Genomic DNA, 24,999 nt, shown 5'->3' with positions numbered 1-24,999 from the left:
CAATGTCCATTCAGGAATCACATGGCAGAGGGCAAGAAGCTGTTCCTGAATCGCTGAGTGTGTGCCTTCTGGCTTCTGTACCTCCTACCTGATGGTAACAGTGAGAAAAGAGCATGCCCTGGGTGCTGGAGGTCCTTAATAATGGATGCTGCCTTTCTGAGACACCACTCCCTAAAGATGTCCTGGGTACTTTGTAGGCTAGTGCCCAAGATGGAGATGACTAGATTTATAACCTTCTGCAGCTTCTTTTGGTACGGTGCAGTAGCCCCTCCATACCAGACAGTGATGCAGCCTCTCAGAATGCTCTCCACGGTACAACTATAGAAGTTTTTGAGTGTATTTGTTGACGTGCCAAGTCTCTTCAAACTCCTAATAAAGTATAGCTGCTGTCTTGCCTTCTTTATGACTACATCGATATGTTGAGACCAGGGGAGATCCTCAGAGATCTTGACACTGAGGAATTTAAAGCTGCTCACTCTCTCCACTTCTGATCTTTCTATGAGGATTGGTATGTGTTCCTTTGTCTTATCCTTCCTGAAGTTCACAATCAGCTCTTTGATCTTACTGACGTTGAGTGCCAGGTTGTTGCTGTGGCACCATTCCACTAGCTGGCATACCTTACTCCTGTACGCCCTCTCGTCACCACCTGAGATTCTACCAACACTAGTTGTACTGACAGCAAATTTGTTGATGGTATTTGAGCTATGCCTAGCCACACAGTCACGGGGGCTACAGACCCAGAGGTGTGCTAGCATTGATCACCAGCGAGAAGGATATGTTATCACCAATCCACACAGACTGTGGTCTTCCGGTTAGGAAGTTTAGGAAATTACAAGCAGGGTAGACAAAGGAGATGCAATAGACGTGGTGTACTTGGATTTTCAAAAGGCCTTCGACAAGGGACTGCACGTGAGGTTCCTTAGCAAGATAAGAGCCCATGAAATTACAGGGAAGTTACTAGCATGGGTGGAGTATTGACTGGTCAGCAGAAAACCAAGTGTGGGAATAAAGGGATCCTATTCTGGCTATCTGCTGGTTACCGGTGGAGTTCCACAGGGGGGCAGTGTTGGGACTGCTGCTTTTTACGATGTATGTCAATAATTTGGACTATGGTATTAATGGATTTGTGGCTAAATTTGCTGATGATACAAAGATAGGTGGAGGACCAGGTAGTGTTGAGGAAACAGAGAGCCTGCGGAGACTTAGATAGTTTAGGGGAATGGGCAAATGAAATACAATGTTGGAAAGTGTATGGTCATGCACTTTGGTGGAAGAAATAAACAGGCAGACTATTATTTAGATGGGGAGAGAATTGAAAATGCAGAGATGCAAAGGGGCTTGGGAGTCTTTGTGCAAAATACCCTAAAGGTTAACCTCCAGGTTGAGTTGGTTGTGAAGAAGGTGAAAGCAATGTTGGCATTCATTTCAAGGGGTATAAAATATACCTCATTAGATGTTGGTGTTGAGGCTCTCTAAGGTACTCGTGAGACCATACAGAATATTGTGTGCAGTTTTGGGCTCTTTATTTTAGAAAGGATATATTGACATTGGAAAAGGTTCAGAGAAGATTCATGAGAATGAGTCCAGGAATGAAAGTTTTACCGTATGAGGAACGTCTGGCACCTCTTGGGCTGTATTCCCTGGAGTTCAAGAGAATGAACTGGAATCTCATAGAAACATTCCGAATGTTAAAAGGCCTGAACAGATTAGATATGGTAAAGTTATTTCCCATGGTAGGGGAGTCTAGGACAAGAAGGCATGACTTCAGGATCGAAGGACGTCCTTTTTGAACAGCGATGCAGAGAAATTACTTTAGACAGAGGGTGGTAAATCTGTGGAATTTGTTGCCACAAGCCGCTGTGGAGGCCAAGTCATCGAGTGTATTTAAGGCAGATATAGATAGGTTCTTGATTAGCATCAAAGGGTTTGGGACTAAAGCAGGGGAGTTGGGATAACTGGAAGAATTGGATCAGCCCATGATCAAAAGGTGCAGCACATTCAAAGGGCCGAATGGCCTGCTTCTGCTCCAATATCTTATGGTCTAAGTTATCAATTAAAAAAAAATTCTGTGACAACTGCACAAATCAAAATTTAGACAACATTTAGCCAACTAAATTCTATTGAACTACATAATTTCCTTTGAAAGAGACCAGCAATCTCGAGCCAATTAAACAGTTAAACAAAAATTCTGTGACTCCAGAGTAAGACAACAGGCATTTAAAACAAAATGCTGATGGGATGCTTTCATTCCCACAATACAACTACTTATGGCTGTGGCAACAAGACAGCTTTATTGTGGCCCATTCAAAACAGTAGATACTGTAAATTTAGGCAAGGGGTGCAGCAAACACCAGACAGGATATCAAAAGTCGTCCACAAAAGATAGGAGTTGTAATACAAACAGCAAACAGTAGAAAAATATTTTCCTTCAACAAAAGTTTTCCAAATAGCAAAGAGACATGGTTCTTACAAAGCAACACAGTAATTTATGGTTTTTTTCCACTACCCACATCCCCATACTTCAAAATTCAAAAAAATATTGCGCTGCAAAACCAAATTATACTGAACAAATAATCAAAATTTATCCTTCACATTCCGATTCACTGGTTTAAATGCGTTCTTGCATTCCTCAGTGAGGCACAAATTACCAAATCAAGAACACAGCCTGCAAAACCAACCTAAACCCATCAAGGCTGCCATCACCACTAACTGAATGTCACACGTCTTCCCTCGACCATAACAGGAAAACCTTCTCAAGGTAAATGAATTACATAGCAAATTAGAAACTGATAACTACTTCAGATGATGTCACAAAGTGAAAATAGCCAGATACTAGCAATCCAAGCAACACACACAAAATCCTGGAGAAATTCAACAGGCCAGGAATCTATGGAAAGGAGTACAGTCAACGTTTCGGGCTGAGACACTTAATCAGGACTGGAGAAACGAAAAAAGTTGAGGAATCGGAATTAGAAAATGGGAAGGGGGGGGTGGAGGAAATGCTCTCAGACCATTTCTACCTAAAGCATGCATTCCCCAGTAAACCTCTTCCTCCATCAATGATCAACACAGCAGTGAAGTGGTTCTCATGTCACAATTTGGGTCAGGATCAACCAAGCCCTTTAGCCCATTAAGTCCATACTTAAAATCAACCACCCATTCCACTAATCCCACACAAATCTTTAAAACACTCTCCACATTCTTGCCAAATCCCCTATACACTGCAGATAATTTAGTGGCCAATGCAGTGTAGAAGGAAATTAGCGCATTAAAAAAAATCTATGTAGTCACAGGGAGAAAATGCAAATTTCATACAGAACCCAAGATCAGGATTGAACACAAGTCTTTGACTGCACTACTCTTCAGCTTGCTGTGACAAGCTATAAAAGACAATTATGTAACCCTCCCTCAAGAGGAAAGGCAGAGGTGCTGATGCCTTTGACACAGCAGTGTTGAAACAGGTTGGGCTGCAGGCCTTCAACACCCTCATTCTCTCCTCCTTGATAACTGTTCTCAAACTGATAACAATACAAACTCAGTTTCTCTTTCTCCCGATGTGCTTACTCGGCACAGAACTTCCAGCATGCTTTGTTTTTGTTATATACAAGGAACAATGTGCTTAATTCCACTAAGTGAAAATAATAAAATTGAAAAATTAGACTGTTTTGCAGAGACCCAAGATTTTAAAGCCCTAATAAATTGGCAGCAGAAGACAGGTCATCTGGATGTCGTGAGTTACAGAAAATAAATAAGGGCTCAAGCCAAAACAGCTTCAACGGCATTGCAGGTGTCAAAAGTGGGCAGAAGAACTAGATACTACTGTGGTAATAGATAATCAAATGCCAACATTTCTCAAAGCCAGTCTGTGGGGTCTCTCCAATCCGCTGAACGCTAGCCTACAGAAAACTTGAAAGTGCCCACCGCAAAAATTAAGCTAAATTCGAAGACCTGACAGGGACCTGAATTTAAATGCCACTGTGCAATTAACTAACCTCAGAATGTGACCTCACCAATGGATTGTCATATATAAAAACAACACTGAATCAAGACATAAAATGGAATCTAATTCCTTTCTTTAGTCTCAGTTCAAGGATTGAATCCATTAAAATGAATATACTGCCCAGACTACTATATCTCTTTCAGACCCTATCAACAGAGATTAACCAAGATCAATTCAATGAATGGCACAAAATGTTTTCAAGGTATATATGGCAAGGTAAACGACCTAGAGTTCGTCTCAAAACTTTGCAATTAGCCAAGGAAAAGGGGAGGTTGGGGCCATTCTTCTCTTAGAGATTATTATTTTGCAGCACAGATGAGAGCGGTGATATGCTGGTGCAACCCATCATACGACGCTCAAGGGAAAAACATTGAGGAGAAGATACCTTCCATCCTCATACAGGCAATTTTGGCTGATAACAACCTAGAAAGTTTTATAAATACTATTGCTAACCCATTGGGTGAAATGGACTCTTAAAATATGGAAAACTATTATAAAATATAAACTAGACAACTAGAGGGAGATATTGTAATTCTTAAATGGTGTGCATATGACTCAGATTTTCCGCAGAATAAACTGGATGCTAGATTTAAGGGCTGGACTCTAAAAGGATAACAGTTCTATGCAATATAACGAAAGAAGGAACACTGCTCAGTTTTGAAATGCTTAAAGAGAAACACCTATTAGAAAAACAAGATTTTTTAAAAAATCGTATTTGCAGATGTGACATTATGTTAATAGGAGGGTGAAAAATGTAACCGAGGCAAGTACATGTTTGATAGAACTGTTTGGAAAAGCATATAATTCAGATAGTGGTAGGAGAATCATTTCAAGCGTGTATAAGGATCTGTCAAATCTTAAAACACAGTCAACTTCATGCATTAAAACAAAATGGGAGAAGGAAGGAGGGATAACTCTATCTGAGGAAGAATGGACAAAAATATGGAGGTATCAATGGAAGTGTACCAGTTCACAGAAATGGAGGGAGTTTGGGTGGAAAAACCTGATAAGATATTTTATTACACCCTCTCAGAAATCCCATTATGATAGTAACCACCCTGTTTGCTGGAGAAATTGTGGAAATCAAAATGCAAACCATTACCATATTTTCTGGGATTGCTCCATTATCAAAGACTATTGGAGTGGGATACATAATGCCCTACAAGGCATTTTTAAATGTGAAATACCCTTAGAAAGCATGATCATATACTTTGGGTATATATCTCAAGAATGGTTAAAAAGAGATAAATATTTAATCAATACTGCTGGTGGCTGGTAAAAAGACTCTTACCAGGAAATAGTTATCACAGGACAGCCCAACTTTAAACACATGGATGGAAATTACAATGGACATTTACAAAATGGAGAAGATAACAGCATCTGTCAATCACAAATTGGAACAATTTGATTCATACTGGGAAAAATGGTTTAACTATATAACTCCACATAGGCCCGATTTTATTCTCAAAAATCAATGATTATGTTGTAGGGGGTGATTTTTTTTTTAAACTTGTACATATCTGAAATACATCTTATGGAAATGTTTATATGATGCTGAATTTCAATAAAGAGTAAGTTACAAAAAAAAAGATTTAAGAAAATACTGAATCGTGGGAATATACCATTCTTATCCAGTCTGCTCTTCATGCAATTGTAGAACCACAGAAATACTGTTGATTCTATTGCCTACCGAAACAGCTGCATCAAAGCCAACGTGTTTAAACAGAATACAACAAATCTACCTGGACTCAACCTGGGTTCCAAATTCAAAATGTTAGTCACTCCCAAACACAGTTGACATGCAAGCCCACTTGAAAATAGATTACTTTCACGGGCCGGCTGGTGGCGCAATGACACCAGCGCCGGACTCTGGAACAGAGGTTCCCAGGTTCAAACCCAGGTGGGGCCACTCCCGAGTATGCTTTCCATCCGTGCCAGGTTGAGTGCTGAGATCGCAACACGACCTCGTAAAATAAAGGGAAAAATACTATGAAATGTCTGCATGAGGAGTGGTGTGCCACACAGTCTCTCTCTCTCTCTCGCTCCGCATCTTGTAAAGGCATGAAAAAGACATTGCCCCACCAACATCGCACACGCAAAAAAAAAAGAAAACAGATTAGTTTCTAAATTATGAGAACTGTCCAGACTTATCAAGCAACTGAAGGACCCCAAATCATTCCTTCCAGACTCCATCATTGCTGTCATCAGGCAGCGGTACAGGAGCCTGGAGCTCCACATTCAAGGGTCAACAGCACACACATTCTGCCCCCCTCACCCATTGCCATTAGATTCTTGAACTGACCTGAAATATCCCAATTTTATCTTGGACTACATCTCACTCAACATGCACTAATGTCATCATGTTTATTTTTGCTTATTTTGTCATATAGGTTCAGTATAATTCGTGTTAATGTAAATTAATGTAATTCATGCTTGTCATGTCTATAATTTACAGGCTGCTCCTGCAAGCAGCTAATTTTCATGACATTTATATCCTAGGTACATCTGCCTATGACAACAAATTTGAATCACTATCTGGCTACAGTCAGTGGCCATTTTATTAGGTACAGGAGTCAAACCCCCAGTGTGTTCTACCGCTACAGCTCAACTTCAAGGTTCAACATATTGTGCACTCAGAGATGAATGCACAACACCGTACACTACTGTTGTAAAGCATGGTTATTTGAGTTACTGTCACCCTATCAGTTTGAACCAGCCTGGCCATTCTCCTCTAATCTCTCTCATTAACAAGACATTCCCCCCCCCTCCCAAAAAAATGGCACTCTGGAATTTTTTTGCACCACTCTGTAAACTACGGCGACTGCAAAATCTCAGGACATCAGCAGTCTGAGATACTCAAATCAAATCTGGCACCAATCATTCCATGGTCAAAGTCACTTAGATCACATTTTTCCCATTCTGATATTTGAACTGAACAACTGAACCACTTGATCATCATGCTTTTATGTATTGAGTTGCTGCCACATGATTGGCTACTCAGATATTAGCACTAACGAGCGGGTGTACCTCATAAAATAGCCGCTGTGTGTACGTCTTGACTGGCCAGTAGTACAGGACAAATCCCATCATAGATGGTGATTTTGTACGCAGAAATGTAATGAGGCAATGATACTGTAAGACCTCATGGAGTCAGGTCAAACATGGTGGGCAAGAAGTTATTCAAATGATGAATTAATCTCCTCCTTGTATTTCTTTAGACATGTTTTACAAAGCAGCATAAACACTGTATACTGAGTGGAGGACTTCATTCTCCATCAGTAAATGGCATACCAGCTTAAACATCAGCTGAGCTAGCCAAGTCCTGAAGGGTAATAACCAGAATGGCTCTGCAACAAGTGATAAACCAAATCGACTTCATCCTCTCAAATTCACCTACTGAAGCTTCTATCAGACAGCATAAGCTGGAGTAACCACTGCAGTCCTGCTATGCTGCAATACTGATAGTAATAGGCAAATCAGCAGATAATGGAAGGTACCAACTGTAAAAAACTGTCCTATCAATGAGGCTAGCATGCAAATACAAAAATAATTTTAAGTATGTCCACCATATTCAATCATAATTCCAGACTGATCATCCCAGTCACTTTCTCAGATACCCCCATCACAGCAACCATTTCTCAGTCAACTGAATTCACTCCACATAACACCAAGAAACAGCTCAGAGCACTAAGTACAGCAGGCTGAGCAACCAGACAAAATCCCAGCCGTAATTAAGTCATAAAATGTTGGAAACATTTGGCAGGATATACAGTAAAGGAAAAAAATGATATTTTTAGGCTGGGAAAGAATGATAGAACAAAGGGAACATCTCCAATCGAAGAGGTGGGGTAGAGGCTAGCTCTAGTCAACACCTTGCAAAAGAACAGAAGTTAAAGAAGTCATCTCAGCTAAAGGTGCATATACTCATGATCCAGAACCAGCTGTGCTATTATCCAAGCTGTTTCAATATAGTTTGGCAACTACCAAGCAACATGGAAACTTTCCTTCTAGGTCTTGCCCACAAAAGACCAGGACAAAGTTAGCTAATTACTGCCATATTTCTTCATTGAAGTGATTAAAAGTTTCACCAATACTGTTACCAAGCAACACTTACTCCCCAGTTCTCTCCTCACTGAGCTTTTTGATGCGATATTTTACTTTGAAGGTTATCCAAGTCTAAGGCCATTAAGGTAAATTAACTCAAAGACATGAAATATTCTTGAGCAAAGATACTAGCTATAGTTGCTGGCGGTTAAATTTCCCAGCCTTAGGAAATCACTGCAGCATCACTGAGCAGATCTAACCACCTTTAGCTGTTTCATCGCTTACCATCCCCCATAAAGTCAAATAAAAAGAGATTTGCTGATGAATGCATAGTTTTCAATTTCTTTCATATCTCTGAAAATGACAGAGTCTATCTGTGCATGTAGCAAACCTGAGCAACATTCAGATACAGGTCATGAAGTGCATGCAACAGTTACACTGTGCCATTTGCCAAGCCATTACCAATTCATGAGTTTTAACCATCTTCCACTGACACTCCATGGCACTTCCATTCCTTAAACTCCCACCATCAACACCTTGGGTGCACAACCTAGGAGGGTGGGTTGCCATTGAAAAAAAAACATTTCTGTATTACTCACAGAGATACTTAGAGGCAAGGTACAGAACCTGCTTATCCCCCCCTGATTAGTGTCACATGAACCCATGGGTGCAGGTGTGAAGGTTTTACGAGTAGCTTGTGCACATCGTAACTTCTGGTTATGTGTCCACTGATGCCGGGCAAACAATCCCAAAGAGAACTGATACTTTATTCTGGGGTCACCCGTTTTATAAAGACACTGCCCAGTATAAGGCAATGGCAAACCACTTCTACAGAAAAATTTGCCCAAAAAAACATCAACATGGTCACGGATAGAGAAAAGAATAAGCTCAGGTGGAAGACAGATAGCAGACCATTATCGCTCACGTCATACGGCACAGTACATAATGATGATATATTCCCCCACTTGCTATTTCATGTGATGACAATGGAAACAGCAAGGAGACCATTCCGCCTGACATGTCCATGGCAGCTCTGTATTAATGAAGTTCTCTTGCTTCATCCACAAACTAGCTTATCACCATACATTTATCCAATCCCTTAAAAACCACAATAGAAGCTGCAACCATTGTACCCACAGGCATCTCCAGATTCCAACAATATAATGTACAAAAGCTTCCCTCCTATCACTTTTAATTCTTTCTATTTTATAACCTCTACCAAATAGAACTGCCTCCCACTATCTACTTAATATAAATACAACTTTATATTTCCACCAAATCTCTCCTCAGCTTCTTTCACTGAATCCCAATCTCTCAATATTTCAACAGATTTTCAATGGATAATTCAAGTATTCGACAAATATTCAGTGAACAAGTTTAAAAATACATATTTTACCACAGACTGTTCATTTTGCATTATAATATTTAGATACAAAAACAGAATAATCTTTATTGACCTTTGAACTAAGTTTCTGCTGAATGGAGCTACTAAACTGATGGACCTTAATCCAGCTCCTTCCTCCCTGCTCTCTCCCCCACCCCAAACTGCCTCCTCCAGTCAACGTTGTACTGCCTGAATTGACAATGTCAGGACATTCAAAATGCACACATGCTGCTTCTTGTTCTACTCATTGTTAATAACACAAGAGATTAAACGTTGTCCCCAACTAGCACACTCACCTCATCAGGAGTTTCCTTGGACTCTGGCTGATTTGGAGCAACACGACGTGCCAAGGCACCAGGACGAATATTACTTAAATTAATCTGCCGTTCTGGTGGTGGACCTCCTCTTGGCTGGCCACGAACAATGATTGCACCACCTGAAAGCACCTGGGAAACAAAAGTAAACCCAAAAATCACCCTATTATGATCCCACATTTAGGAAATAAAAGAACAACAATACCTTAGCTTTATTTATTCAAGTCAAAATCACCACAGGAAAATCGTTAGGACGACAAAAAAATGTTTTTTTTAAAATCTGCCAACACTGCCATTTACCTATGTCACAACTAGATAAAAGCAAGTTGTTTCATATTTGTTAAGTTGCGCAGAGCAGATTAATGAGAATAGCAGGAGGAATGGAGATCCCAAAACAGAAACAACATATTATCAATATTTTTACATGCTCAACGACCTTCTAATGGTTCTCTATATAGCATGACAGAACTCTACATCACAAGTTGACATGATTGCTCAGGTATATGGCAGAATACGTAATCAAGTAGAAAATGTATACATAAGAACAAGTGTATAAGCCCCTTGAGCCTGCTCTCCCATTTTATAACCTATTAGGTCATGTTACTTGCCTACCTAATCCCATAACACACAACTGCCCTTGAGTTCAAAAAGCTTTTGTAGCTTTTCAAGTCAACAGTCATACAAAGAAAAAGGAATACATCTTTTTCTTTTAAGTGATAAACAATCAATTCATTGACTCAAGCCCCCCAACTTCCCACAATAAAATATTCAACTGTAGAAAGAATATCAATGCTTCCCCCAAAGTGAAGTGACTTCCTTTCCTTGGGTTCATTCATTACTTACGCATTGATAACACTACATAAACAACCAAATTATCTTCTTCAGATTGCAAAATGATTTCTAATTTATCTTTATGATTCCAAAATTTTAAAAATTAACCACATTACTGTTGCACCTGTACTTTTGACTGGATAAAACAGTAGCATCCACAATTATTAAATCATCTTTTCAATATAATGCAGTGCTTTTAAAAAAGGGGGGGAACTTAAATTGAAATTTAGCTCAAGATTTAACCTATTACATTCGTTGCTAATATAATTACCATGTTACTAATCAAAATTCTTCAAACCTGCATCAGCCTGAAATTTCCAACATTAAACACCAGATTGGATTTCATTGGTCTTACTGAAATTGGATTTCAGCCATTTTTACATGCAAAAAATAGAAAACATACGCATGGTACACGCAGGATTTATAGGCACGAAAAGCTTAAAAGACATTTTTTACTGGTACTTAAGGGATTGAATCCCAAGAATAAAGCAACTTACCAAAAAAACCTTGAAGTTGCAAAGAGGGATTTAATTTCTGTGTAATAAAAGCAAACACCCATAGTATAAGCATGCCACCTCCCAGTGGAAAAGATGGAACACACCTCAGTTTCAGTTCTACACAGGCTCTTCATTTCTCCCTTTTCTCTCCCTCTCTCTCTCCCCATCCTTGTGCACTGTCGACTGTATTGACGCTGCTTCCTGTCATCATATATAACTCTAAAACTTAGTAAATTTCTAAATGGCTCTCATTTTCACATTGCACTCTACTTTCAAACTCATTATGTACGATATAGGATAAATTGTGTAGAAATGAAACAATGACATGTAGACTGTTCCACCTTCCAAAAGTGGTGAGTGGAGTGGCAGGAAGAGAAGGGGAAAAAAAATTTACAATTCAGTATTTTTCTCATAAATGCTGGTCCATTCCTACATACTTTTAGAAGTTTGCTGACAATTCCAGATAATGAATACAAGCCATCCACTAGGATTTGTGAATTTGTAGCTCCAGGCTGGGGAAAACGCAGACATATCATTTCCATGTTCATTGTTTGAAAAAACTGCAAGTGATTTAATTGCCACTAAATAAGAAGGAAATCTGCTTACTTAGAATCTTCTTTAGTATCTTTCCCACCACTGATGTGAGAACCACCATTTATAATTTCCAGGATTATCCCATTTCCCTCTTTGAATGGCAAGATGGCACCAGTAAACAACAATTCCATGAGCAACATCTTCCAAATAGCAAATCTTTTAAGTTACTTCAGTTTTTCTATGCCTTCTGATTGTTTTTTTTGTGTTGTGTTGCAGAGACTGTTGGTGCCAGTGATGAACAGTTTGGGTCTCGATTGAGGGATCCAGCATTATGTTGTGCCCGGAGGGCTGCCTCATGGAGATCAGAGACAAGAACCCGAAGGGAACCGGGAGCACAGGCTGACTTGTGGAAAGGACCAAAGATGGGACGTGGGGTCATGAACAACTCGATCCTGAAGCAGCGAGGAAGACTAAAGCATTGAGATGAAGGTTTTCGAACCCAGTCAATGAGCACACCCAATGACGCCAGAGAGTCAGTGACGGCTCCCAATGGAAGCCACCACTCAGACTAGTTGTGAGTTCTGAATCAGTTCGATGTTCTGAGATTTGTGATTGGATTGTACTTTAGATTGGCCTCCTTCGATTTATCAGCATTTTCTTTCTTATGGTCAATTGCCAGGTGGCTGATCTCTAACTTCTTTGTGTATGGGTGGGGGGGATAAGGGGATTTTGATGCCACTATTGCTGTTCTTTTTTTTGCGAGGGGGTTGGTTACTGTTTTTTTTCCTGCAAGGGAGGGGTTTGGGATGTGTTGCTATTGTCTCCGTCTTTTTTGACTGAGCATTGTTGCCGTTTTTCCTCTAGGGGAGGGGGTCAGGATTGGTATTGTTGCTGTGTTTTTTTCTGTGGGGGGGGGGTCAAGGATTCTTATTATTGCTGCTCTTTTTCTACGGGGAGGAGAGTCAGGGATTGTTTTTTTTTCCTGTGGTGGTGGGGGTCAGGGATTGTTATTGTTGCTATTATTTTTCTGGGGTCTGCGAGTTTTGTTTATTTTATTTTTTCATGTGTATTGCATTGCTATCTGAAGAAGACAAATATCAGAATTGTATTGTACACGTACACTTTGACAATAAAATGAACCTTGAAACTTGAATAACAGAACATTACCTACTCGCCAATCCTCCTGGCCCTTGCCTGTGGCTAGAGAAGACATCACAATATCAGTCAAGGCCCCAGCAATCTCATCTAGTCTCACTCAATAATCTGGGGTTTCAGGTCCTGGGGATTAATCCATCTTATTATTTATGAGATCTAAAGTTATTGCTTCTTATCTCAAAATGCCCCAGCAAATTAGCATGTTCCACACTGATCTCCCTATTCTCTACACCCTTCTCCATGGTAAATATGTTCCCTCTTTTATCCTCAAGTTGTCCTACCCACTCTCTAGTTATCCTCTTGCTCTTTATATATCAAAAGTCTTGGCATTTCCTTTTAATTCAACTTGTCAAGGATTTTTCATGGCCCCTCCTGGCTCACCTAATTCCCTTTTTGAGTTCTTTTCAAACTCCTTTACAATTCTCTAGTGTGATTTTAGCTTCCTAGTCTTACGTACGCTTCTTTATCTTCTTGACTAAATTCATCAGCTTCTCAACATCCAAGGTCCCCTAGCCTTGCCGCTCTTCTTACTGGAGATACTCGTCCTGTATTCCACGTCAAATGTGGACGTACACAAACTACAGCTCCCAATTAACTCTGGTTCCTATGCAATACTTTCATAATTTACCATGCTTCAATTATCACCTGCAAAGACCATACTTATCCTTATCTGTCGATGGGAGGATCAAGTTATTAAAGTTTTTGACTGCACAAAATTGGGTGACAGCATGGCTCTGTGAACAGGCTCAGTAAGAATGAGCAAAACATGGCAGAAGGAATACTACATAGAAGAATAAGAGGTCATCCACTTCAAGTAGAAAGAAATATTCAAAAGCAGTAACTGAATAGTTTGAAAGATGCTGGCAATCAGGGGACCTAGGTAGCCTTGTATACAAATCACTGGAAGATAATATGCAAGTACTGAAAGCAATTAGTAATGTGAAGCCAGCTGGTGGCGCAATGGCATCAGCGCCAGACTCCAAAGCGAAGGTTCCAGAGTTAAATCCAAGTCAGGCCACCCCCCGAGCACGCTTTCAATCCGTGCCGGGTTGAGCGTCAAGCTAGCCACTCAACCTCAAAAGAAAAGGATCCAGTCAGGAACGTTCACATCGTGACCCGGTTAATCCAAAAGGAGACCAATCCTGACACCACGTGCCAGACAAGAATGGCTGACTGTCTGGTGCGACACGCTAAAAAAAGTAACGTGAACAGTATGTCATGGTCGCCTCAACACTGTGGGCCAAAGGGCTTGTAATATGCCGTAGATTTCTATGTTCTATGTCACCCTTTATTGTAAAAAGATCTGAGTTCCAGAGAAAAACATCCAGCTCCAACTACATGGGAATATTGTGTGCAAGTCTGGTCTCCTTACTCAAGGAAAGATATACTTAAGACAAAACAAGTAGACAAGATTCACTAGAATGCTTCAGAAACAACGAGTCTTGAGAATGAGGAGGGAATTTATTGAAACAGACAATTTCATGCAGGGCTTGGCAAGATAAATACAGAGATGATGCTTCACATAGCTGGGGTGTCCAGAATAAGGGATTACTCTCACAAATAAAGAGCCAGCCGTTAAAAAAAGAGAGAAGACATTTCTTCACCCAGTAGAATCTTTCCATTTCTCCTCCTTAGAGGGGTTTAGAGACTTAGTCACAAAGTACATTCAAGAAAGAATGTAAAAAATCTTTACTGATTAATAGGTCAAGGATTTGTGCAAGAAAACGATACCCCGGTTGAACATCAACCATGATCTTATAAATGTCAGAGAAGGTATAAATTTGAGTGGGATTAAATTGATTACTTATTTCAAGGAATCAATTTAATCCTGCTCAAATTTATCTTAATTTAAGGTTATTACTGAAGTTATAGCAGGCCCCTCAAAGGATTCATGACAAAGCTAATGTGATTTTGTGAAAAGGAAGTCATGATTAACCAATTTGTTCGAGTTCTTTTCAACAGTCACATGTGCTGTGGATAAAGGAAAACCAGTATATGTAATAAGATTTCAAAAAGTATTAGATAAAGGGCCACATCAAAAGTTATTTCAGAAAATGAAAGTTCGTTGTGTAGGAAGTGGTATAATGTATTCTGAAGATTGGCTGGCTCACAAAAAACAGCAGACAATCCGGTTTACTTCTTGTTGGCAAGTAACTGGCCACAGGAATGATCTCCAAGATCTCAACGTTTTACTAATTTACACAAATAACTTGAGACAAAGACGTCATCAGCAAATTTAGCACCCATATCAAGTAGAAAAGCAGACAGTAAGGAGAACAAAGAAGCTACAAAAAGTTGTAGTTAGGTTAGAGTGGGCAATGATTTGCAAACGGATCTGCAAAAATGTGAAAATGGTTTGCTTTCACAGTAAAAATAAAAGGCAGCAGTTTATCTAAATGGTGAGAAATTTCAGAGGGATCTGTTGCATGAATCATAAAATGTCGTTCAGTGTGGCAAATTAGCTTACTGAATGTTTTATTGTGAATCCAAATCTGAGAGGATATGCTTCAGGAATATAGGCCCCAGAGAGGCCACATCTGGAATACGCTCTGAAAAGTTGTTAGCACATTGGAGCCCATTTGTAGACCCAGAGGAGAGTTTTAATGAATATTTCTCATTAGGTTTTACTATGAAAATCATGGAAGCTAAGGAATTGAAGCAAATAAGTTGTGATGCCTTGGACCAAATACAAATTACCGAAGAGTAAAATTGCTGCAAAACAACAAATTTCAGGACACAGTCAGTGACAGACTTAATTTTGATTCCAAGGATGTATGGTGATCTTAAAGCAGATTAAAAAAGTCTAATCAAGTGTATTCCTAGACCTTGTGGGAATCAAGGGAAGAAAACTATGGAAGTTCTTACAAATATATTTGTTTCATCTTTAGCCACAGGTGAAGCTCCAGAAGAATGAAGGATGTCTAATGTTCAACCATGATTTTAAGAAGAGCAGCAAAGCCTAGCCAGGTAAGCCTGACATCAGTGGTAGTTAATTACTGCAGGTGATTCCAAATGTCAGGATCAACCGGCACTTGCATAGACCAGGACTGAATAGGAATCATCAGCACAAACTACGTCTTACAAATCTGGAAGTTTTCGAAGAGAACAGATGTGGACAGGGCGCAAAACACAGTCATAGTAATATAGCACAGAAACAGGCCTTTGGTCCATCCAGTCTACGCCAAACTGTTATACTACCAATCCCCATTGACCCACACCTGGACCATAGCCCTCCAAAAACCTACCATCTATATGGTAACCCAAATTTCTCTTAAAAATTAAAATCAAACCAACATCTATCACCTCCACTGGCAGCTCATTCAATCTCAGTGGAAAAAGCCTGCTAGTTTACCTTTTTTACACCCCACATAATTTTGTATACCTCTATGAAATGCCCACTTTGCTGCCGCTACCACTGTGTGGTAACCGGAATCTCCGGAGCTGAAGGCCCCAAAATCCTCGGCTTTGCGTGTTTCAGCAACCGGGGAGAGGTTGAAGGCGCTCAGCAGAGGATGGCGCTCAGGAGGCTGTATCGGAGAGGGTGGTCGGAAGCTCGAAGTTTTCGGATGGATGGACTGAGTGTCGGCTGCTTCCAAGGCATCGGCAACTTGACAGTGCCTGGAGGTTTATGGCAGGGAGTTTCTCCCTTTTGCTGCCTGCTATCGGGGACTCGGGGACTTTTGAGACTTTATTTACCGTGCCCATGGTTTGTTCTTCATCAAATTATGGTATTGCTTTGCACTGCTGTAACTATATGTTATAATTATGTGGTTCTGTCAGTGTTAGTCTTTGGTTTATCCTGTTTTCTGTGATATCACTCTGGAGAAACATTGTATCATTTCTTAATGCATGTATGCATTTCTAAATGACAATAAAAGAGAACTGAGTGTTCTCATAATCTGAAAAAAAAAAATCACCCCTCATTCTCTGACACCCCTGGGAATAAAGTCCTAACTATTCAACCTTCCAATATATTTCAGGTTTTAAGTCCCAGTAATATCCTTATAAAATTTCTCTACACTTTTTAAATCTTTCCTTTAGGCAGGTGACCCAAAACTGCACAATACTCCACATTAGGCCTCACCAACATCCCATACAACTTCAACATAACATCCCACCTCCTATACTCAATACATTGATTTATGAAGGCCAATGTGCCAAAAGCTTTCTTTACAACCCTGTCTATCTATAAAACCACTTTCAAGGAATTATGGTTCTATATTTTCAGATCCCCCTGTTCTACCACACTCCTCAGTACCCTACCACTCACCGTGTAAGACCTGCCAAGGCTGGTCCTCGCAAAGTGCCACACCTCTCGCTTGTCTGCATTAAATTCCATCTGCTATTTTTTCAGCCCATTTTTTCCAGCTGATAGATCCCTGCAGTTCACCACTAGCCCCTTCAGTCAGGGAGGCAACCATCTACTATCACTCTCTGATTTCTCTCGCCAAGCCAATGTCAAATCCAATTTACTATCTGATCCCAAGTTCCAAGCCACTGAACCTTCTTGACAAGCCTCCCAGTCAGGATTTTGTCAAAGGCCTTGCTGAAGTCCACACAGACAACATCCACTGCCTTCCCTTCATCAGTTTCCTTCTCAAAAGTCTCGAGAAAATTGGTTAGACATGACCTCCCATGCACAAAGCCATGTTGACTATTGCTAATCAGGCCCTGGCTATCCAAATACTGATATACTATAGCCAGTCCCTTAGAAAATTTTCCAATAATTTACCAATTAGTCATGTCAGGCTCACTGGCCTATAATTTCCTATCTTATTTTAGAAACATTTTTTGAACAACAGAACATTAGCTATCCTCCAGTCCTCTGGCACCTCACCCATGACTAGGACATTTTAAATAACTTTACCAGAGCCCCTGCTACTTCTGCACAAGCCTTCCAAAAGATCCAAGAGGAAACGGGTGCATTGTCTAAATGGCATTTGAAAAAGGATAGCTTGTCTGGAAAATTATTTCCCATGGGATCCAGGAAGAACTAGCTAAGTGGATAAATAATTAGAAGCCTGTGCCAAGAGAATCAATGTAGATCCCAGCACTGTTCATCATCCATGTAAACAATTTGGATGAGAAAATACAAGACACGGTTGCAGATTACACTAAAATCAGAGGTATTGTAGACAATGAACATAGTTATCAAAAATCACAGCGGTCTCTTCATCAGCTAGGTAAGTGAGCTGAGGAACGGCAAGTAGCATTCAATCCAGTTAAGTGCAAGGTGTTGTATTTTGGGAAGTATGACCAAGGTAGGACTCAGCAAAGTGTTGTCGAACAGAGGTGTCAAGCTTTGTTCGACTAGTACTTAGAATGCATGTATTCTGTTTGAGGCCCTGAATGGTGGCAAAGGAAGAGCAGAATAAGCTGGAATCCTTACTCATCACTGTTCAACGGCCACAAATAGTTCTTCCAGTAGAGGCAAAACTTCACCTACAAGTCTGTCAGAGTCCTGCAAAGAATTTCAGCCCAAATCCTCGACAGTATTTTTTCCCCCACAGATGCTGCCTGGCCTGCTGAGTTCCTCCAGCATTTTGTGTATTGCTCAGATTCATCTACTGTACCCCACTGCGACCTCTAAAGTTTGAGATCTGACATAGATTGGGGGACCAGTTTAAGCAACTTTGCTCCATCAGCAACAGGAAGGCTTCTCAATGGCCAACTATTTTAATTCCACTCCCCATTCCCATTCAGACATGGGAGTTCATGGCCTCTACTCTACAATGAGGGCGCACTCATGCAAGAGGAGCAACACCTCCCAATCCATCTGGGTAGCCTTCAACCTGATGACATGGACATTGATTTCTCCAACTTCCAGTAATTTCTCTCCCTTCACTCCTTTTCCATCCTGGTTCCCCTCTCACACCTTCTCCTCACCTGCCTATCAATTCCCTCTGGGGCCCCCTCCTCCTTCACTTTCTCCCATGGAGTACTCACCTCTCCTATCAGATTCCCCCTTTCTCAGCCCATTACCTATCACCTCCCAGCCTCTCACTTCATCCCCTCCCCCCCCCACCTACCTTCCCCTTCACCTGGCTTCACCTATCATGTTCCAGCTTGTACTCCCTCCCACCTCCCCACCAGCATTTTATTTTGGATTCTTCTCCCGTCCTTTCCATTCCTGATGAAGAGTCTGTCTGAAATGCTGACTCTTTATTCCTCACCAAGGAAACAACTTTGGCACCTTTTGATCAACAGGAACAATTTTCAAATATAGGGATTTCAGAACCATGATAATCCATGCATCCTAACTCTCTGAACCCACCTTCTCTAAAGCCCAAAGAAGCAAGGTAACACATCTTCATCAGGTTTAACTATTAATTCCTCTTATTACATTTAGTTAATATGGCAGTGATAATAAACCTGATTCTGACTTTGTAACAAAACACCTTTACTTTTATTTATGAACAATCTCACTCTTCAGTGATTCTACACATTGACTTTTACAATAAGGCACAAAAAGACCTCCAATTTAATTCCTAATTTCCAGTAAGTGAGATCAGCTACATTTGTTTAAATCTGCTGAAATGAGGCCAGTGACAAAGGCTACCCACGCTTGTACATTTAATGTATTGGTCACTGATCCTAACCTACCACAATAAACTCACAGACTTGAAAAGTCACCAAGAAAATATATTTTAAAACAAGTATTTCAAAGATCTTATACCATCTGTTTTCGTGGATGATCGCGAAGAAAAAGCATTTCAGGATGTATATTGCATACATTTCTGACATTAAATGTACCTTTGAAACCTTCCACCCAGCGACATTGAAAGATTTAGATGCAATAGTACTGCACCTCCTCAAATGAGGCTGGCTATCAACTCAGGAATAACCACAAACTTTAATACTACACCTATGCTAAATGGGATGCCATGGGAGCGTAACAACTCGACACTATACAGCTTGGGGGTGGAGTTCACAGTTCAATTCTGACTTTCGATCTGTAAGGAATTTGTACATTCCTCCCCGTGAACACTTGGGTTTCCTCCGGGTGCTCAAGCTTCCTCCCACAGTCCAATGATGTACCAGTTGGTAGGCTAACTGGTCATTGTAAATTGTCCAGTGATTAGGCCAGGGTTAAACAGGTATTTTGCTGGTGGGCTGGAAGGGCCTGTACCATAAGCCAACTTGTCAAACTCTTTATCAAAGTTTCTATCCTCAATCATCACCCCCTCAAACACTCAATCAAGTTTGTAAGATACAACTTGCCCCACACAAAGCCATGTTACCAGCAATAAGTCTATCGTACTCCAGATGCAATTAAATCCGATCCCAAGAATATCATCCAATAATGCTACAACACTACAACTGACATGAGGCTCGCAAGACAAACATTTTGTATAAGAGTCAATCCTTTCTTCAATTGGCATTGGAACACTGTTAAGCTGAAGAATATCATACTAGATTCTGCATCATTCAATAGAGTCAGAGTTATGCAGAACCAAATCAAGCCCTTTGACATGGAGTTTAATGTACACAAGTGAGGTGTTGGGCTTCCGGAGGTCAAATGAAAGAGGGAAGTACGAAGTAAATGACAGTAATGTACAGAAGGATTTTGGCCACAATCAAGTCCCATTTGCCTAGATTTGGGTTACATTCCTCTAAATCTTTCCTATCTTTTCCATGTATCTAAATGTCTTTTAAGTCTTTCTCTTCATCTGAAATCTACGTACTTGAGTTTCAATCCTGGGGAAAAAGACTGGCTTTTCTATACCCCTCTTGATTTTTTTTTCCTCTAGGAAGCCACCCTCAGCCTCCTAAACTTCTGACAATGAATCAGAATCAGGTTTAATATCACTGGAATATGTCGTGAAATTTGTTAACTTTGTAGCAGCAGTACAATGCAATACATAATATAGAAAATCTGAATTACAGGTAGCATATGCATATTAAATAGTTAAATTAAAAAACAGAAATAAAGAAGTATGAGCAAGTGTTCATGGGTTCAATGTCCATTTAGAAATCAGATGGCAGAGAGGAAAGCACCGTTTCTGAATCACTGAGTGTGCCTTCAGGCTCCTCTACCTCCTTCCTGTGGTAAAAGTGAGAGGGCATGTCCTGGGTGGAGGGGGTCCTTGATGATGGAAGCTGCTTTTCTGAGGAACCGCTCCCTGAACACATCTTGGATACTACGGAGGCTAGTACCCATGGTGGAACTGACTAGTTTTTAAAGTCCCTGTCGACTACTTCGATCCTGTGCAGTGGCCATCGCCCCCCCCCCCCCACCGCCATACCAGACAGTGATGCAGCCACTCAGAAGGCTCTCCACTGTAGATGTATAGAAATTTTCCAAGTGTTTTGGGTGCCAAACTAAATCTCCTCAAACTCCTGATAAAATACAGCTACCGTCCTGCTTTCTTTATAGTTGCATCGCTATGTGGGAGCAAGTTAGATCAAAGCCCTCCAGTTCTGGTGACACCCACCTGAATTCACCTTTTTCAGTTTAATGGCAAACTTCCTATAGCTAAACAACCAAAACTACACACAATACTCCAACTGTGGACTCTTCAATCAGCAGCAGTTGCAATAATGACACCTCAACTCCTCTACTCAATGTCCTGACTAATGAAAGCAAGTTGCCAAATGCCTTCATCGGCACCCTGCCACCCTCTATCTACGTTCCTATCAGAAATACGTTTGCCAATAATAGGCAAAGCAGTATTGAGTAGTAAAGAAAATTAACAAATATTAAGATGGATTTTATTTCAGCAGTAGGGTCAAATTCTGGATTCACCTTGGTGAATCTTTTAAAAAAATCTGCATGAAGAAAACTTTTACAAGAATACATACATGGAGATCCACAGGGAACAGCTCTGTACGTGGTATTAACTAATTCTGCAGCCAGCCTTCAATGCAACGTATGACCCGACTAACCAGAACCATTTCATAAGCAGGATATACACTTAATTTCACCAACATCCTTAAATGTTCCAATCTCCTTGCAGAAAAGTAACTGATAATTCCGGGGGTGAGTACATTTATAGTACTTCGAAAGCACAATCCAAGGTCAGCATCTGCGCAACTATCAAAATGCACATGTGCTTGCGTTTTTAATGGGTTATAGTTATTGGAAAAACAAAACGGTATGAATCCCCCTCGTCCACGATGGGTACATTTGCTGAAAAGAACAACTAATATTGAAGCATGCAACTTTCTCCCGCCTTAGGAACAACGTGTTACTTTCGATGATCGGTCACGCCGTACACGCACTCCCTTGTTTCCATCGCGTATTTGGTGTATCTATTTGGAACAGCCCTCAGTCCTTTCGCTTATTCATATTCACTCCCTCCAAGGCTGACGTGCTTCACTGTTACCCTTTCGACAAGACGAGGAAACCTCAGAGCTGAGCTCACTGACGCCATAGGATTTCCTGCTGCCCGACTTACAGCCCTTTAAGACTCCCTCTACTGATCGATCGGACCAAACCTAAGTTTGGAGTTCGTGGGCACACAGTTACTTGCAAGACTTCTTGACCACTTTACATCGTTCCCTCTATCTCTCCCAATAAAAAATACACTGCCTGACCTCTTGTCAAACCCTCCCAAACTGAAACCCCGAACTTTCCAGGCTAACAAATGTTTACGGAGTTGACGCCGATATTGCAACTGCTCAAATAAAGTTTTATTTCGGCGGTCTCAGTTCAGGAAGAGGATAAACTTCCACAGCTTGTTATTTCTTGCTCTTCGCCACCCACTTCCAACCTTTGACTCTTTGTCAAACTACACCCTCCCTCCAAAAAACACCGATCTTCCCAAACCAGCAACATGACTTTTAGATTGCACGCTGCTCCTGCCTTCCAACCCACGATCGATGCCGGCACCTCACCAGCTTGACGATCCCTCGCTGGAGCGGAAGGGCCGGAGCTGCTGACTGCGCTTGAGAAGAAGTAGCTGCTGCTGTCGCCATCGTGCCTGAACCGAGCTGTGAGTGAACCGGAAAAAGAAAGCCCAGGGGCGCGCAGCACGCGACTCCGAGTGACTGTTTCCGGGGTGGGAGCCAGAGGCAACGGGGACTGAAGGGTGGGACACGTCATGGTTACCACGGCAACCCTTTCCGGGTTACCGGACTCGGGGAGGCCTAGGACACGTCAGCTCAATCTCACGGGGTGCAGTGAGCATGTGCGTGTCGGTGGCCGGTTTTCTTGTTATGTTCTCTCGCTATCGTTCGTGACCTAACTAACTGTTCTGAGTATTAGTCACGTCATTCGGAATCAGTCACTTCCCAGAGTCGAAAGGTTAAGGGTTCAAGTCCTTTCCCTTCAGCTTCAGTGTAAAGATGTAAATTGGCATTGAGTATTTAAGTAGCCTTTCGGTCCTTGAGTAAGATTTTGGCCAATCTTTTACCTCAATGTTTCTCGCCATTGATTTCCGCAATATCGGGAAATCGGTCAAACTCTGTGTGGAATATAACCAAGCAACTGTGCAGCTCTCAGATAAAGGAATCATTCTAATTCAAGTCTATATATATACATTACTAAATTGACTAATTTGTTTTATCTGTTCCTTCTTGAACAGCGGCACAATGTTAGCAGCCCTCCAGTCTCCAGCTGCCATACTTGCAGTCAGAGAGGCTTGACGAATTGCAGTCAATCTACAATCTCCTTCTTCTTTAGACGTCTGAGACATATTTCATCTGGGTCTGGTGATTTTTCTACTTTCAAGATTTTACTACTTTCATGCAACATTGCTTTAATTGTAACATTAGCATTCTTCCCTTCCTTTTGTGCAAATGGTCACAAAATATTCATTAAGATCAATATCCACATCCTCCACCTCAACACACGACTCTTAAGAATAACTACAGCAGATATAACATATTCTCACTTGCATTTGATTCATGAGTGCATGTCCTTAGCTTTACTAAGTTTTCAAGCTCATTTTGCCATTTAGAGAAATAGCAAAGTAGCTCAGAAACATGGGGTGCATTTTCTTTGCCATACAGGAACTCCCATGTGCAAGAAGTGTCACTTCGAGCAATACGTTGCTCAGCTTGAGCTGTGGGTGCAATCACTGTTGTGCATCTGTACTGCTAAGAGCGATGTGAGGTGATCGTTCATCTACTTAAGAATATGCAGTCAGAGAAGGAATAGATGACTGAGACAGAAAAGAAAGACCAGTTGATTTTGTAGGAGTTCCCAACACTCATCTGGCTCATGAATTGGTAGTCCATGCAAGCTACTAGTCAGAAGCAGAGTGTATTGAACTGTGGAAGGCCCACCTGCATGAGACCAGGGTAGGGCGAAGAGGAAAAGCAGAGCAATTGTGGTCAGAAACAGGAGAAATACAAAGATTCAAAGAACTTCATTGTCATCCTAACCGTACATCAGCTCTGCAGGGCAGAATGATACAGCGTTTCCCAGGAGCAGTGCAATCATAACATAACAAACGCAAGACTAAATAATAAACATAACAATAAATAGTAAAACACAACAGCCACATGTCAGTTAAAATCAAGTTATAAATGTCCAGTGCAAGTTAAAAGAGTCCAAAGCAGAGTCAGGTAGAGCAGCTATTTAGCGGTCTGACTGCCTGTGGGAGGAAGCTGTTTAGTAGCCTTGTGGTTTTAGTTTTGATGCTCCTGTAACGTTTGTCTGATGGCAGAAGAACAAACAGTTCATGGAGAGGGTGTGAGGGGTCTTTAATGATGTACCGTGTCTTCTGGAGGCATCGACTCTGAAAGAGGTCTTGGACAGAAGGTAGGGAGACCCCGATAACCTTCTCTGCTCCCCTAACCACCCTCTGCAAGGCTTTTTTGTCGACAGCACTGCAGCTGGAGTACCAGGCTGTGATGCAAAAGGTCAGCACACTCTCAACTGCGCCTCTGTAGAACGTAGTTAAGATGTTAGTGGGGAGTGATGCTTGTTTAAGCTTCCTCAGAAAGTGCAATCTCTGCTGGGCCCGTTTCACAATCCCAGTGGTGTTCCTGGACCAGGTGAGATTGTCCGAGATCTGCACCCCAAGGAACTTGATGTTTTCCACTCTCTCCACTGTGGAGCCGCTGATGCTGAGGAGTGTGTGCTCAGGCTGAGACCGTCTGAAATCGACGATCATCTCCTTGGTTTTGGTGACATTAAGCATCAAGTTGTTATCACTGCAACCCAATCCAAATCACTCATTCCCTCTCAATCATCAGCAAAATGATGAAAGTTGCCACCAATTATGCAATTAGGTGTCACCTAGCAAAAACATACTTAATAATATTCAGTTTAAATTTGCCAGAAACACTGAA

General features: G+C 41.1%; 1 protein-coding gene across 1 annotated transcript in view; it reads right to left on the bottom strand.

Annotated features, from left to right (window-relative positions):
- snd1 (staphylococcal nuclease and tudor domain containing 1) overlaps window positions 1-22,716 on the bottom strand; it is a 919,733-nt gene extending 897,017 nt beyond the window's left edge. The window contains exons 1-2 of the mRNA XM_072241822.1: window positions 22,597-22,716; window positions 9,725-9,874 (exon numbers count right to left, since the gene is read on the bottom strand). Of these exons, the coding sequence (XP_072097923.1) occupies window positions 9,725-9,874; window positions 22,597-22,677 (231 nt within the window). The 5' untranslated portion in view covers window positions 22,678-22,716. The remainder of the gene's footprint in view (window positions 1-9,724; window positions 9,875-22,596) is intronic.
- Window positions 22,717-24,999: the final 2,283 nt, after the last annotated feature.

This window comes from Mobula birostris, chromosome 23 (assembly GCF_030028105.1).
Source record: "Mobula birostris isolate sMobBir1 chromosome 23, sMobBir1.hap1, whole genome shotgun sequence".
NCBI lineage: Eukaryota > Metazoa > Chordata > Chondrichthyes > Myliobatiformes > Myliobatidae > Mobula > Mobula birostris.
Note: the sequence above shows the minus strand (reverse complement) of the source record. Positions and strands in the feature narration are given on the sequence as shown.